This window comes from Aulostomus chinensis, chromosome 16, assembly GCF_037954235.1.
Source record: "Aulostomus chinensis isolate RoL2024-O1b breed Wild chromosome 16, RoL_Achi_v1.0, whole genome shotgun sequence".
Taxonomy (NCBI): domain Eukaryota; kingdom Metazoa; phylum Chordata; class Actinopteri; order Syngnathiformes; family Aulostomidae; genus Aulostomus; species Aulostomus chinensis.
Genome location: NC_141335.1, coordinates 14348224 through 14360713, shown reverse-complemented (window position 1 = coordinate 14360713; position 12490 = coordinate 14348224). Strand labels below are relative to the sequence as shown.

Below are 12490 nucleotides of genomic sequence, written 5' to 3'. Positions count from 1 at the left end.
TTGGCTCTTCCGTGCATTGGCTCTTCCGTGCATTGGCTCCATGTTAAATTCTTTATAAAATCCAATTTTTTCTTCTAACATACAAAGCCCACAACAAACAGGCACCTTCATAGCTGAAAGAGCTCATGTCCCCTGTCCCTTAGTCAAAGAACCCTTCACTCCTAGCATGCAGGGTTACTTATGGTTCCAAGAGTTTCTAAAAGTAGAACGAGAGACAGAGCCTTCAGCTATCAGGCTCCCCTGCTGTGGAACAGCCTCCCAGTTTTGGTCCAGGATGCAAACACCCTTACTACATGTTAGAGCAGACTTTAGACCTTCCTTTTTGATAAAGCTTATAGTTAGGGCTGATTAGGCTGGCCCTTAGGTAAGCTGATATATTAGACTGCCGGGGGGATCTCCCATGGTGCACTGGGCTTCTCTCTCCTCCTCTGTGTCGTCTCTGTCCTCCTATACTCATATATGTTACTAACTTGTCTTCTTCTTCTTCTCTGAAGAGGCTCAAGCTGCTACCCTTAGCATCACCTGCTCATATCCCCGTCTGTCCATCAGTCTCTTCCCTCTCTCTCTCTCTTTATCTCTGTCCCTCTCTCTCCTTCTGTTTATCTGTCTTCCTCCATTATCTGTCTCTGTCTCTGCCCCACTCTCCTGCTCTCTTTCCCCCCCACCCGGTCAAAGCAGAAGGCCGTCCCCGTTGAACCTGGATCTGCTTGACGTTCCTGCCTGTTAAAAGGACGGTTTTCTGGTTGCCTGATGTGCTTGCTGATGGAGGACTGTTGGGTGTAAATTCATTGACGAGGTGTGGTACTAGACCCGCTCTACCTGTAAAGTGTCATGAGATAACTTTTGTTGTGATTTGGTGCTATATAAATACAATTAACTAGACTTAACTTGACATGATGGTGACAACTCTTCTCATGTGTCTGTTGTTTGTTTTTTTTTGCAACAAGCTAAAAGTTTGGCACCATATTCATACGTGGCAGTATGAGGTGTCAACTGTCATTAGATCATCATCAGGCTGTCCAATCCTGGATATGACTGTAAGGAAATGAGGCCATTTGGAGGCTTTCTTTACCACCTCTTCAATATAAATGTCCTCTGAGTTTGAAGCCCAAGTGATTTCCAAGGTACTTCTTTGAAGACACAACAGGTACTCTTTGCTCAACAGATTTATTAGTTTTTATTGTAATTTCTATAAATTTTGTGTGGCATTGTGGTCCTCAAAGTATGTCATTGATTATAGTTGGTGGTTTCAAGAAGCTACAAGTTTGTGACAACAATATAGCAAAAAATTGAATTACAAAAAAGAAGTTGTCAATTGGAAACATGAACTGATATGGAACTCACAGGTAAAATGATAGCTAATGCTCAGATACTTAACTTGCAACTAGTGTTGTGTCTTGGATACAATCCGGAGGAGCAGATCACAACGCAATGAACATTTTCATAGTTTGTGGTGAGGGTGTGACTGTTTCTCAAGACATAAATGCTGTGATGACATTCTGCTTTGCCTCTGTGAGGTTTGACTTTGGCATTTTGAAGTTGCAGTTGAACCTGAACCAGTTTCATGTCTTACAAGACCAACATAATGCAGCTTTGTTACATCACGTTGGATGGATGATAAAGATATGAGTTTCTTGTGTATTATTCAAACTTCATGGTAGGACTACAGATTTGGTAGAGTGAGGGTTAAAAATAGTGTATTGATAATTAGTTAACAGGTTCTGACACATACCACAATGTTTGTGGTTTGATTGTGGCTGCAAATGTTTGTTTTTCACCCTTCCCTCTTATCTATACCTCCACTATATAATAAAGGTGAAATGATTCAACTCTATGTCTGAGACTAACACACAATGTGATCATTAGTTGAAAGAATTACTGTAATCCACATATATCTAGTACAAGGCATCAGAAATCGCCTCAATGCTTATTTGAATATCCGTTTTTGTAGCAACACTACATAATTTTGGATTCACTTTTACATTATTTTTATATTGGATCAGTTCATGTCTTGTCAAACTTGTTTGGAAACTATTATTGTACTTGAATCAAATCTGTTAAGACACTAAAAGTGTTGCAAAATTTGTTTTGTCTCTGAAAAGCAAGTAATATTTTGTCTTTTAGCAAGATTACACAAATTCTACCAGGCTGTTTGTCACTAATCTGGGAGAGCACTACGGGCCAAGGACAAAAACAACTCATTCAATTGTGTGGCTGATTTAAGGATTTTGTTAAATGTTTTGCAAATATTAAAGATTTTGACAGATTCATTGAAGAAACATAATATGGAACTTTTTGGAAATTTCAGGAACATTGGCAAATGTGTAGGTTTCTATGTGGACCAAGCTATTGGTCTTGACTCAGGTCTGCAGTCCCCAAGTGCTTTTCTAGTTTAGTTGGCACCTTTACCAGTTGTGTCTACCCTTAAACTTGCAGTACTGAGTCAGCACAAACCAAATGTTCCTGTAACAAATTATTCTATTCATTGAGATTATTCATCAAATGACAACATCTCTGCACTGAGGGTGTGGTAACAGGTGGAAAACAAGGCACCACTTTTAGTAGAAAAAGCTTTATAAGACCGTGACTACTTCAGTCAACCTGCTTCTTCTTGTACTAACATCCATAAGGGAAGACAACCAAAGTGTGGAAAAAATGAAAAAGCATACATGGACATTTCTCATCGTATATTACAGTGCATAACAACATGTAACATATGCTCAATTTGTCCGTGTGGTATTGTCTCTTGGTCTCAAATCATCCTTCAGTATGAACATACATATACACAAACATTTGGCACCACATTCTTCTGCCTGATAACAAAGCATTAATATGACTTTCCAGCTTCATCAACTAATTTGGACTACTGGAACTGTATTGCACTGGTAAACGAGAAGTCTGCATACCAAAGTATAAGCTGTAAAAGCAGATATTTTTTATTGAACAAAGACATAAGGGACAAAACTATATACACTGATATATATATATATATTCCCAACATACCCACTGTCTACTATTTTTTAAAAAAAAGAATGAACACTTTTCAAAAAAATCTTGATTCTGATGGGTTTTTTTCCTTGTAGTCCAGGGTCACTGTCCATGAAAAGGTCCACAGTTTCAACTCATGAAGTCAGACACCGGTATATAGAGATAGGAAGTAGATATACAAAAGGAAAATGGGGTATATGAGAAGAGGCTTCTTTGTTTTAAATTCATCTCCGACGAGCAGTGAAGCAGCACTGTACGCAGCCCAGAACACTCCAAACAGCTGAAAGATAAGCAAAGAAAGAATCACGAGATGTCTTCATTGTTATCATATTGAAAAGAGGCTTTTACTCAAATGATATTGCCAAAAACTTCTTAGAAAGACAGAATCAACAAACAGTCTCTAGCCTTTAGACTGATGATTCCCGTGAACTGCTGGGTCACTCTTCATGATAAATAGGTTGTCTTTCACTCACTTTGATAAGTGTAGAGACTACCTCGAAACCTCGGATCACTAAGAGCAGAGGGGCTATAACAATGAGAGGAAGAAGGGAATATCCGATCACTCCAAGGACCTGGCCATAGGAAACCTGCTCCAAAACAACAACATGAGTCAGGAAGTAAAACATTTATATCCTGTGTATGGAAATTTGTTTGAAGATGATGATGTGCCAACTGTTCTTACCTCACCGCCCAGAACACGAGCCAGCAGAAATATTGTTAGTGCTCCAAATATCCAGATGGTGATGATCCAAGACACAACCTGCCCAGTGACAGCAGAGGTTAGCATAAAAACTGAAAACACGCCACGTCATCACAATTAACTAGATCAATTACAAAAGTGCTACAAAATAGGTCAAATGAACTGAGAGAGCAAAGAGTATTCAGTGTAAAAAAATATTGTAGTTCCACTTTTCATTGCAATTATGGCATTGATGTGGCAATGTTCATAGCGCATTTTATTTTTAAAAAATTGCTCTGCCGACGTGGCTCTTGTCAGAAATAGACTGGGACACTTCTGAAATATGCTGTGGTGCGTCTGGTGGAATGTGGGCAGCACTGGCTGCTACGACACAGCCATGTTTGTGCTTGAATTCATGAATATGGTCAACAGTGATCATTATGATGTCTAATTCACCTTAAATTGTCCATAGATGGAGATCATTGAGAAGAGCAGCACCACAGCTAAAGGGCCCCAGAAATCTGGGTTATCTCGGACAACCTGTCTATTGTAACCGAGTGATGGCATTGGCATCAGCACACAACGGATCTTGTAATAGATGTCCTTCAGGTCAATGTCCAGCTCCTCCCTGAGCATACACAGACAAAAGATCAATTAAATCAGTTCGCAAAAAACTAATAATTTGGATTACATTCACAGGTCTGAGCCATTCACTTCTGACATCTTTCATACAGTGGCTTGCAAAAGTATTCATATCCCTTGAACTTTTCCACATTTTGTCACGTTACAACCACAAACATAAATATATTTTATTGGAATTTTATGAAAAAGACCAACACAAAGTGGCACACGATTGTTAAGTACAAACAAAATTATACATGAGTTTAATTTTTTTGTTACACAAATTAAAAACTGAAAATTGTGGTGTGCAAAAGTATTCATTCTCCTTTTCTCTGAGTGCAACCAATTGTCTTCAGAAGTTGCCTAAAGAATGCTGACTGATCAAAAGCTGACCTGATGACTAAATAGAGTCCACCTGTGTATAATCTAATCTCAGTACAAGTACAGCTGTTCTGTGACAGCCTCAGAGGTTTGTTGAGAGAATATTGGGGAAGAAACAGCATCATGAAGTCAAAGGAACACCCCTGAGAGTTGTGGAGAAGTTTAAAGCAGGGTTAGCCTATAAAAAGATTTGCCAAGCTCTGAACATCTCACTGAGCACTGTTCAATCCATCATCCGGAAATAGAAAGAATATGGCACAACTGCAAACCTACCAAGACACTGCTGTCCACCTTAACTTAAAGGCTGAACAAGGAGAACACTGATGAGAGATACAGCCTACAGGCCCATGGTGACTGGATCAACAGCAGAGATTCACAGCTCAGGTGGAGAAATCTGTCCACATGACAACTATTAGCCGTGGACTGCAAAAATCTGGCCTTTGTGTTAGTGGCAAGAAGAAACCCATTGTTAAACGAAATCATAAGAAGTCCTGTTTACAGTTTGCCAGAAGCCATGTGGGGGGCATGGCAAATGTGGAAGAAGATGCTCTGGTCAGATGAGAACAAAACTGAACTTTTTGACCATCATGCAAAATGGTATGTTTGGCGGAAAACTAACACTGACCTCTGAACACACCATCCCTACTGTCAAACATGGTGGTGGCAGCAGCATGCTCTGGGGGCGCTTCTCTTTAGCAGGGACAAGGAAGACAGAGCCAAATACACATCAATCTTGGAAGAAAACCTGTAGGGAGTCTGCAAAAGACTTGAGACTGGGGCCGAAGTTCACCTTCCTGCTGGACAATGACCCTAAACATAAAGCCAAGGCTACAATGGATTTTTTAAAAAAGGAAAAGAAAAGAAAAACAAAATTCATGTGTTAGAAAGGCCAAGTCAAAGTCCAGACCTAAATCCAATCGAGAATATGTGGCAAGATCTGAAAACTGCCATACACAAATCTGACTGAGCTTGAGCTGTTTTGTAAAGAAGAATGGGCAAAAACTGCAGTCTCTAGATTTGCAAAGCTGGTTGAGGCATACCCCTAAAGACTTGTAGATGTAATACAGCAAAAGGTGGTTTCACACAGTAGTGACTCAGGGGGGTTGAATACTTTTGCACATCACACTTTTCACTTTTTTTATTTTTAAAAAATAATTTAATCATGTATAATTTTCTTTGTACTTCAAAAGTGTGCCCCCCCCCCCCCCCCCCAATTATATCGACTGTGTTCCACTGGAACATACCACCTCCCACAAGCAAGTGCCAAACCTAACTGGCTTATGCCACAGGAGAAAATTGGTGGGGAATCAAACAAAACCAGTTATGCCTTAAAAAAAGTACAGGACTATGTTGGTACAGCAGGCATGTTGTTTACGGTGCTGTAGACACATGAAATACAATACTGTTGGGCAAATTTATTTATTAAAATAATACATTATTTTTATCAGATAATTCAAATATTGTTCAGGGATTTATAATATTCAGACAGCTAATCCACTAAGAATTTGAATGTGCATATATGGTGCTTAACAAATTTATTAGACCACCACCCAATCTAAAGTTTAAGGACCCAAAGCATGCTTCAAAGCTGTGTAGAGATTTGACCAGGAAAAACAAATCTTGGGGACTGGAACTGATGGACGTGCCAAGTCAAAGTCTAGATTTGAATCCTATTGAACAAATTTGCGATTTAGTACATAAAAAGATTTATCGCACAAAAGTTTTATCCAAACAAAGTCTGTGGGAACAGCTAGCAACGATTTGGAACTCAACAACAAAAGAGACTATCGAAAAGTACATTAAAAACAATTTCAGCAAGAAAGCAAGCTGTTATCAAGGCCAAAGGAGGCCATACAAAATATTATTATTTTTTGGTTAGGGTGAAAATGGGCTATTTAGTTGTTTCAGTTTGTTGTGCTCAATAAATAAATAACTTAGAAGTTTTTGAAAAACTTCATAAATATTTGTTTTCTCATTTTTATGACAGATGGTCTAATAAATTTGTTGAGCACTGTATTAGATCGGCCAATTAATGCCTTACTAAATAACATGAAGTTGACAAAAACTGAACCAGGTTCAACTCTTGGTCATCACACAATCATTCAACATATTGCTTGCATTCAAATAACCAAGAAGCTGGTTGTCCCCCACTTACACAATCGCAATGTGAGGGCTGACTTTGCATTCCTCAGCCATATATTTGCTTATAATAAACCCATAAATATTCAACCTTCTTGAGTAGAACAGAACTGCAGGCTCTTACATCCGGACACCATCATTTTTTTCCCATCATCACCCATGGCCATATTCATATCCCTGATAAATATGTCAGGAAAAAAAAATCACCAGTGTGTCTGTGTCCATAATATCATTCATAACAGTCTTCAGGGAATTTCAAATTATTTTGCTTTGATTCAATTACAATACAGTAAATAATGCTGAAATGTAGCCAGATTTGTCTTGAGGGTGACAAAAAACCCAAATTAAATAATTCCTTTGCTAATTAATTTAGCATCAGGTATTCAGCAAAAGTTGGAACAAGACACAAATCAAAATGTCTCTCGTGAAAACAAGACTTGTTTACCATCAGCCTCATCTGTTCTTATCTTATGTGAATCGTCTTAACACGGGTGTGGTTTAAAACACTTGAGTAGCACAGACTGCCTTCTATGAGTCAGTGCACAAGTTTCCCCAGAAGACATCTGTCCAACAGAAACTATCCCAGGATTATCCACACAATCCAGTAATGATGAATGAATGAGCTTATTTCATCACAACACTATGTCAACCATGCAACCAGTTACACTTTTGATATGCATTATCAAGCTGAGTGTACCAACTGAGTGCAAGCAGACTCACAAAACTGAAACAACTGCTACCATTCTCATTCTCTCTCCTTAGCTGATGTAGTTTCACTTATGCCGATGAACTGGACACTGATTTTTTTCTGTCTATCATCATAAATTCATGTTATTCTGACAAAACATTGACAAATAAGACAAAGATAAGACAAAAGCCTAACTTAACAACAGACAGCATGTACTCACAAAAGAGGTTTGCTCTCTTCCCCATCATCCTCCTCCACCTCCAGCAGCCAGCCATAGCCCCGTTGCCTCAGGAAGGTGGTGGCATACGGATCCTTACCACCATCAGTCCCCATATTTAGTTTAATATCCGGGGTGCTAATGGTACCACTGAGCTCTGTGGAGCAGAAGCGTTTGTTTACAGAGTAAAGTGTTTGATCATAGATTGGTATGCCACAGGAAGCACATGCAGAACCAACGAGAGTGATTTAAAACAATATGGTTGCAATCAACTTACACGACACCACAGAGGGATGGCAATATCCTGCTGGAGCTGAGTACGCAAGAACTAAATGTATTTTACTGTGATTATTATCTCTTTTTATATAAACTTAATGATTCCTTTCTTTAGTTAAAAGTTACTTTCTGCATTTCATTTTTGCTCCAAAAGAGAGTGTGTCATGCTGATGCATCAGAAGCGTGTTCAAACCCTGAACCAGTGATGTGACATGCCATTGGTGGGCGTGCAGTCGACTGGATGTTGTGCCAAAGTGATACTTCTGACTTCTAAGGTGGTTTAATTTTGAAAAAATATGAATTATCAGCTGCAGCCATTTACTGAATTGACATGTCAATTTGCATCATGCCAATTTTCCTCTTTTTTGAGTTTATTAGTGAAGCTTTAACACTATGACTTTGATTAAGAATCATCTTAATATATGTTGTAATGATACTATAACTGAAACCAACCAAAACACATGAAAACATACACACATGCAGACAGCACATACATTACAATTTTAATGCATTATAAAATAATAATCCTAAAAGCTATTATGTGTTGGCCTCTTTCTGATGAAGCTGAAACATTACTACTACTTTAAGAGACAGAAAATAATAACACTAATATACATCTGCTTGGTAGAAGTTTATTCTTTGTTCTCTCATCTCTTGTGCCTTTACGTTTCCTTATGTTTAAGGATTTTGGGAGGGATGATTAATCAAATTCATGACAAGGCCTGTATGATTTTTGAAGTACGGTCATTGCACCACGACTTATCATTTAAACTGGGTTGGTGATGTTAATATTTGATTTTGACAAAAAAAAGTGTGATTTTAACAGGGGTTTGCAACAAATATTTTCCATTACATTGGATAATGACAGGATTTGCATTACAACTTCTTTCACCCTATACCTTCGGCAGTATAATTTAAGATGGTGGAAACTATGAGCGACCAATGTAAACAGAAATGCAGTTATATTTTGGTCAAGATACCGATTACTGTTCTTCGTCAAAATGATGTAGGTTTTGAAAAAATATTGCGTAAATAGGGTGTTATTAATATGGCCACTGAACTCAGGACGAAAAAACTTCCGAGTTTTATTGGCGTTCGTTAGCCACTTTCTTCGCTAGCTAACACCAGCGACACGTATCAGGAGAGCAATTAGCGAAGCTACATGGCTAGCCTGGTATATTTAATAATGCAAGATACTGTAGCTCTTTAGTTTCACCAGTATCGTGTCAGCTCACATATAGCTATTGTTTTTGACTACAGCGATACATGTTTGGATGATTTCGCTACTTTATTTCCAGTAGAATAAAGCAGGTAAACGGATCGGCCTGCTATGCTATCTACGGAGATATACTCCCATTAGCTTACCTTCAGCCTCAGTGGAGGAGACGAACGTGAAATCTCCGTTTGTGGGAGTAAACTGCATGGTCGATTTCTATCGGTGCCACACACCTTAGGTCCAGAAAATTGCATTCAAATGAGCAGTAAGGTTTTTAGTGCTGTCATTGATTACAGCTCGATAATGAAGTTAAACTATCGCATTTTTGTTTACGTTCTGTCGGTTACCTCAACTATGGAAAACCCGGAAGTGCAGAGGAAGCTGGGAAATACGACACGTCTTATGATCCTCTCATCTCAAGTCAAACAACTGCCAATGGTGGGGGAAGTATAGTTCCTTAAATCAAGTAAAAGTAGCAATACCTATATAAAATATCTGTCAAAAGTACTCAATTCAAAATTTGACTGAAGTAAAACCAGATAAGTATTTAATGTTGATTTTACTTGTGTTATTTGTGTTCCAGTGCTTAGGAGCACTGAAATAACAGTTATTTACCCTCAAAATCCTTGTCTTTTAGTTATAGATCAGCTTCATACAAAAAAAAACTTGCATCCCCTCCCTTAACGCTAGGATTTTGTTACCCTTAATTAAAAAAACAAAACAAACAAAAAAAACAACAACAAAAGCATGGAGCTGGCCGATATATCGGTCTGCCAATTCTGTGATTTTTTTTTTCTGCTCTAAAATTGGACAGATATCTGACTCAAAAATCCTATATGGGTTTGGCAATAGTAATTTGGCCCCCAGGAAAGACTTCCAACTCCAGCTTTGCATAACACCTGTTTCTACAAATAATAATAATAATAATACTAAAAATAGAGTAGGAACTTTATTACATAATGAAGCCACATTGTGGTCTATGAAGAGCTTTTGGTCAAGCGTTGGCTTTGTACTATCTGAAAAACTAGTAATGATGACTCAGTGATTAATGTCAGTGAGTTTTAGGGTGTTTCCACAGGCTCACTTCGGCTCATGTCGGGTGGGGTCGGGTTGATACAGCTCGGTACGGGTGCATTTCCACTAGCACTGGGTACCATGTCAGCGTGGGTGGACTCACTGGCCAAGAGTTCCCCGGCGTAATTTTTGTGCAACGCAACAACCATAATGGACACCATGGAGGCAGCATTATGCCTGTCGCTCTTTCAGTGGTTTTTGCTTAAACTAAAAGTAGGGGATGACAGACAGGCAAGGCTTCAAGCGGTGAAACAGAACACCCAAGAAAAGTATGTTACCCAATCAGCACTCCGCTATGTGTTTACGTCACATTTTTGTCCCTGCTCGGCTCGCTTGGAACCTTAGCAGAGCAGGGACCAAAATGGTTACAGTTCAACCATGTTGGGGCCAGTGGAAATGGGGCCAAACCGACCCGATCCCACCCAACCTGAGCCAAAGTGAGCCAGTGGAAACGTGCCCTTGGGGAAGACCTTCCCTCTTACACCAGGTCTGACAACCAGTGCAAAGCTCTTTTTTAAATTGTAAGTCACATCACAAACTTCCAACTGCAAATTTCTAAGTGAGTTCTATTGATTTTTCTCTGGGGGAATAGTCCTGTTTCACAGATTGCATCAGCGATAGGCCTGGACATCAACTGTAAATCATGAATACATGAGCTCATCGTCATCAGTGTTAGGCAAGTTCTAACATATTACTTAAAATATTTTATGTAAGAAATTGCCAGTCACTTTCATTTGCAAGTAATAGTAAATTACCTATATTCTCAGTTACTGATTATTTTTGTATTACTTTCACTATAATAACCATATTATTATGACAAGGAATTAAAAAATGGAAATGTGCATTTCACAGCCTCATTTATGAACATTTGATTTCTGAAAATGAACAAAGGAGGATTTTTTTGAATTTTTTGAAAGGCTTTTAATAGCTGATGGATGGCAGCAGTGAAGACAAATTTATTAACTCAAATCATTGTACCGATGAAGGTAGCATAAATATACACTGAATCTGAACACATTTCTGGCTGGAAAGAACATATTTGGACAAAGAGGGAGTGGGGCGTTTCTATTCGCATCGTGGGAGCAGTTGAGTAAAAGGGTTCACACCTTGGTTGGAGCAACTGTCTGCTGACAGGCAGTATCTCTGTGCTTCCTTTGGGCACAGATTGAACTAAGGGGACACAATGGTGAAAATCTGGTTGCATCTATCCATCACTCCCTGGGAAGTAAGTGGGAAAGAAACAAATTCAGTTATTTGCTCAACGAAAAAGACTGAGACTGAAGAAAAGCTAGTCTGTGATCCTTCCAGGCAAAAGACAAAAAGCAGGAGTCACACCTGCTAAAATATTGGTGTGGATCCAAACAAAACCTGACAAGCAAACCAAAATTCATAGGTCTCTGTCTAGCTGGGCCACATAGGGCTACATGGGGAGCACACTGGGAAAGAAGCATGGCGGTGAGGAGATAGTGAAGAACTAGATTGCTCAAAAGCACCCTGGATGATGAAAGCGGATCAATGAGGCATGGCCAATGGCATGGGTAAACATCAGGGAAGACTCGCCGGCCAAAAGAAGGCAGCTTTGATATGGAATGCTGTGATGAAGCGGAGGTTGAAATTAGACGCAAAGAGATCAGTGATGCAAAAACTAACCTCAAATGCCACAACAAAAGAACAAATGAAAAGGAGGGGCTGGAATGGTTTAAACAGGAAAGATACATAAGACAGACTTCATAAAGAAGAGATGGAGATTCAGTAAGGCCTAAGGTGTACTCTACTGCCTCACCATGGTCAAGTGACTCGCCACGCTACCCTGCTGGGAAAACCCTTTCACTGGCCAGTTTTCAGTATTAGCAGGAGGACATTCTGAGAGAAAGCAGAAAGTCAAAATAAATGGTCAAGTGCAAGGAAAATTCACTCTAACACTAAAACAAGATCCAGAGATTAGAAAAGTTAGAGGAAAAATGGACAGATGAAAGGAGTGTAAGAATGAGTCACTCCTCAAGTGATGACAAGAGAAACAGAACCTGCAGTAGCATAAGGTCAGGCAGAAAACCGAACAGGAGAAGAAATAACCACAAGTCACCCATACCCAGCCTGCTACTGTCAGGCTCTGTAACAGGAATATCATGGTTGAAGACAAAACAACAGCACAAAACAGACAGGCAGAATAATGCTGCAGACTGGCTGAAGTACAAGAGGAACAGCGCAACC

At 39.2% G+C, this 12490-nt stretch overlaps 1 protein-coding gene across 1 annotated transcript; it reads right to left on the bottom strand.

The window, feature by feature from the left end:
* Positions 1-2913: 2913 nt before the first annotated feature.
* yipf4 (Yip1 domain family, member 4) lies at positions 2914-9599 on the bottom strand. Its single transcript, XM_086180961.1, has 6 exons — positions 9355-9599; positions 7717-7870; positions 4124-4295; positions 3671-3748; positions 3462-3575; positions 2914-3268 (listed from the first exon to the last, which is right to left on the bottom strand). The coding sequence occupies exons 1-6, from the start codon at positions 9410-9412 to the stop codon at positions 3131-3133; spliced, it is 714 nt and encodes a 237-aa protein (XP_086037087.1). The 5' UTR covers positions 9413-9599; the 3' UTR covers positions 2914-3130.
* Positions 9600-12490: the final 2891 nt, after the last annotated feature.

Excerpts from the sequence above, each read along its gene's own strand:
- yipf4 (XM_086180961.1), bottom strand. The coding sequence starts at position 9,412 with ATGCAGTTTACTCCCACAAACGGAGATTTCACGTTCGTCTCCTCCACT. Across the intron at positions 3,749-4,123 it reads CCATCTATGGACAATTTAAG|GTTGTGTCTTGGATCATCAC; the intron begins GTGAATTAGACA and ends GTCACTGGGCAG. Across the intron at positions 3,269-3,461 it reads TAGTCTCTACACTTATCAAA|CTGTTTGGAGTGTTCTGGGC; the intron begins GTGAGTGAAAGA and ends CTTATCTTTCAG.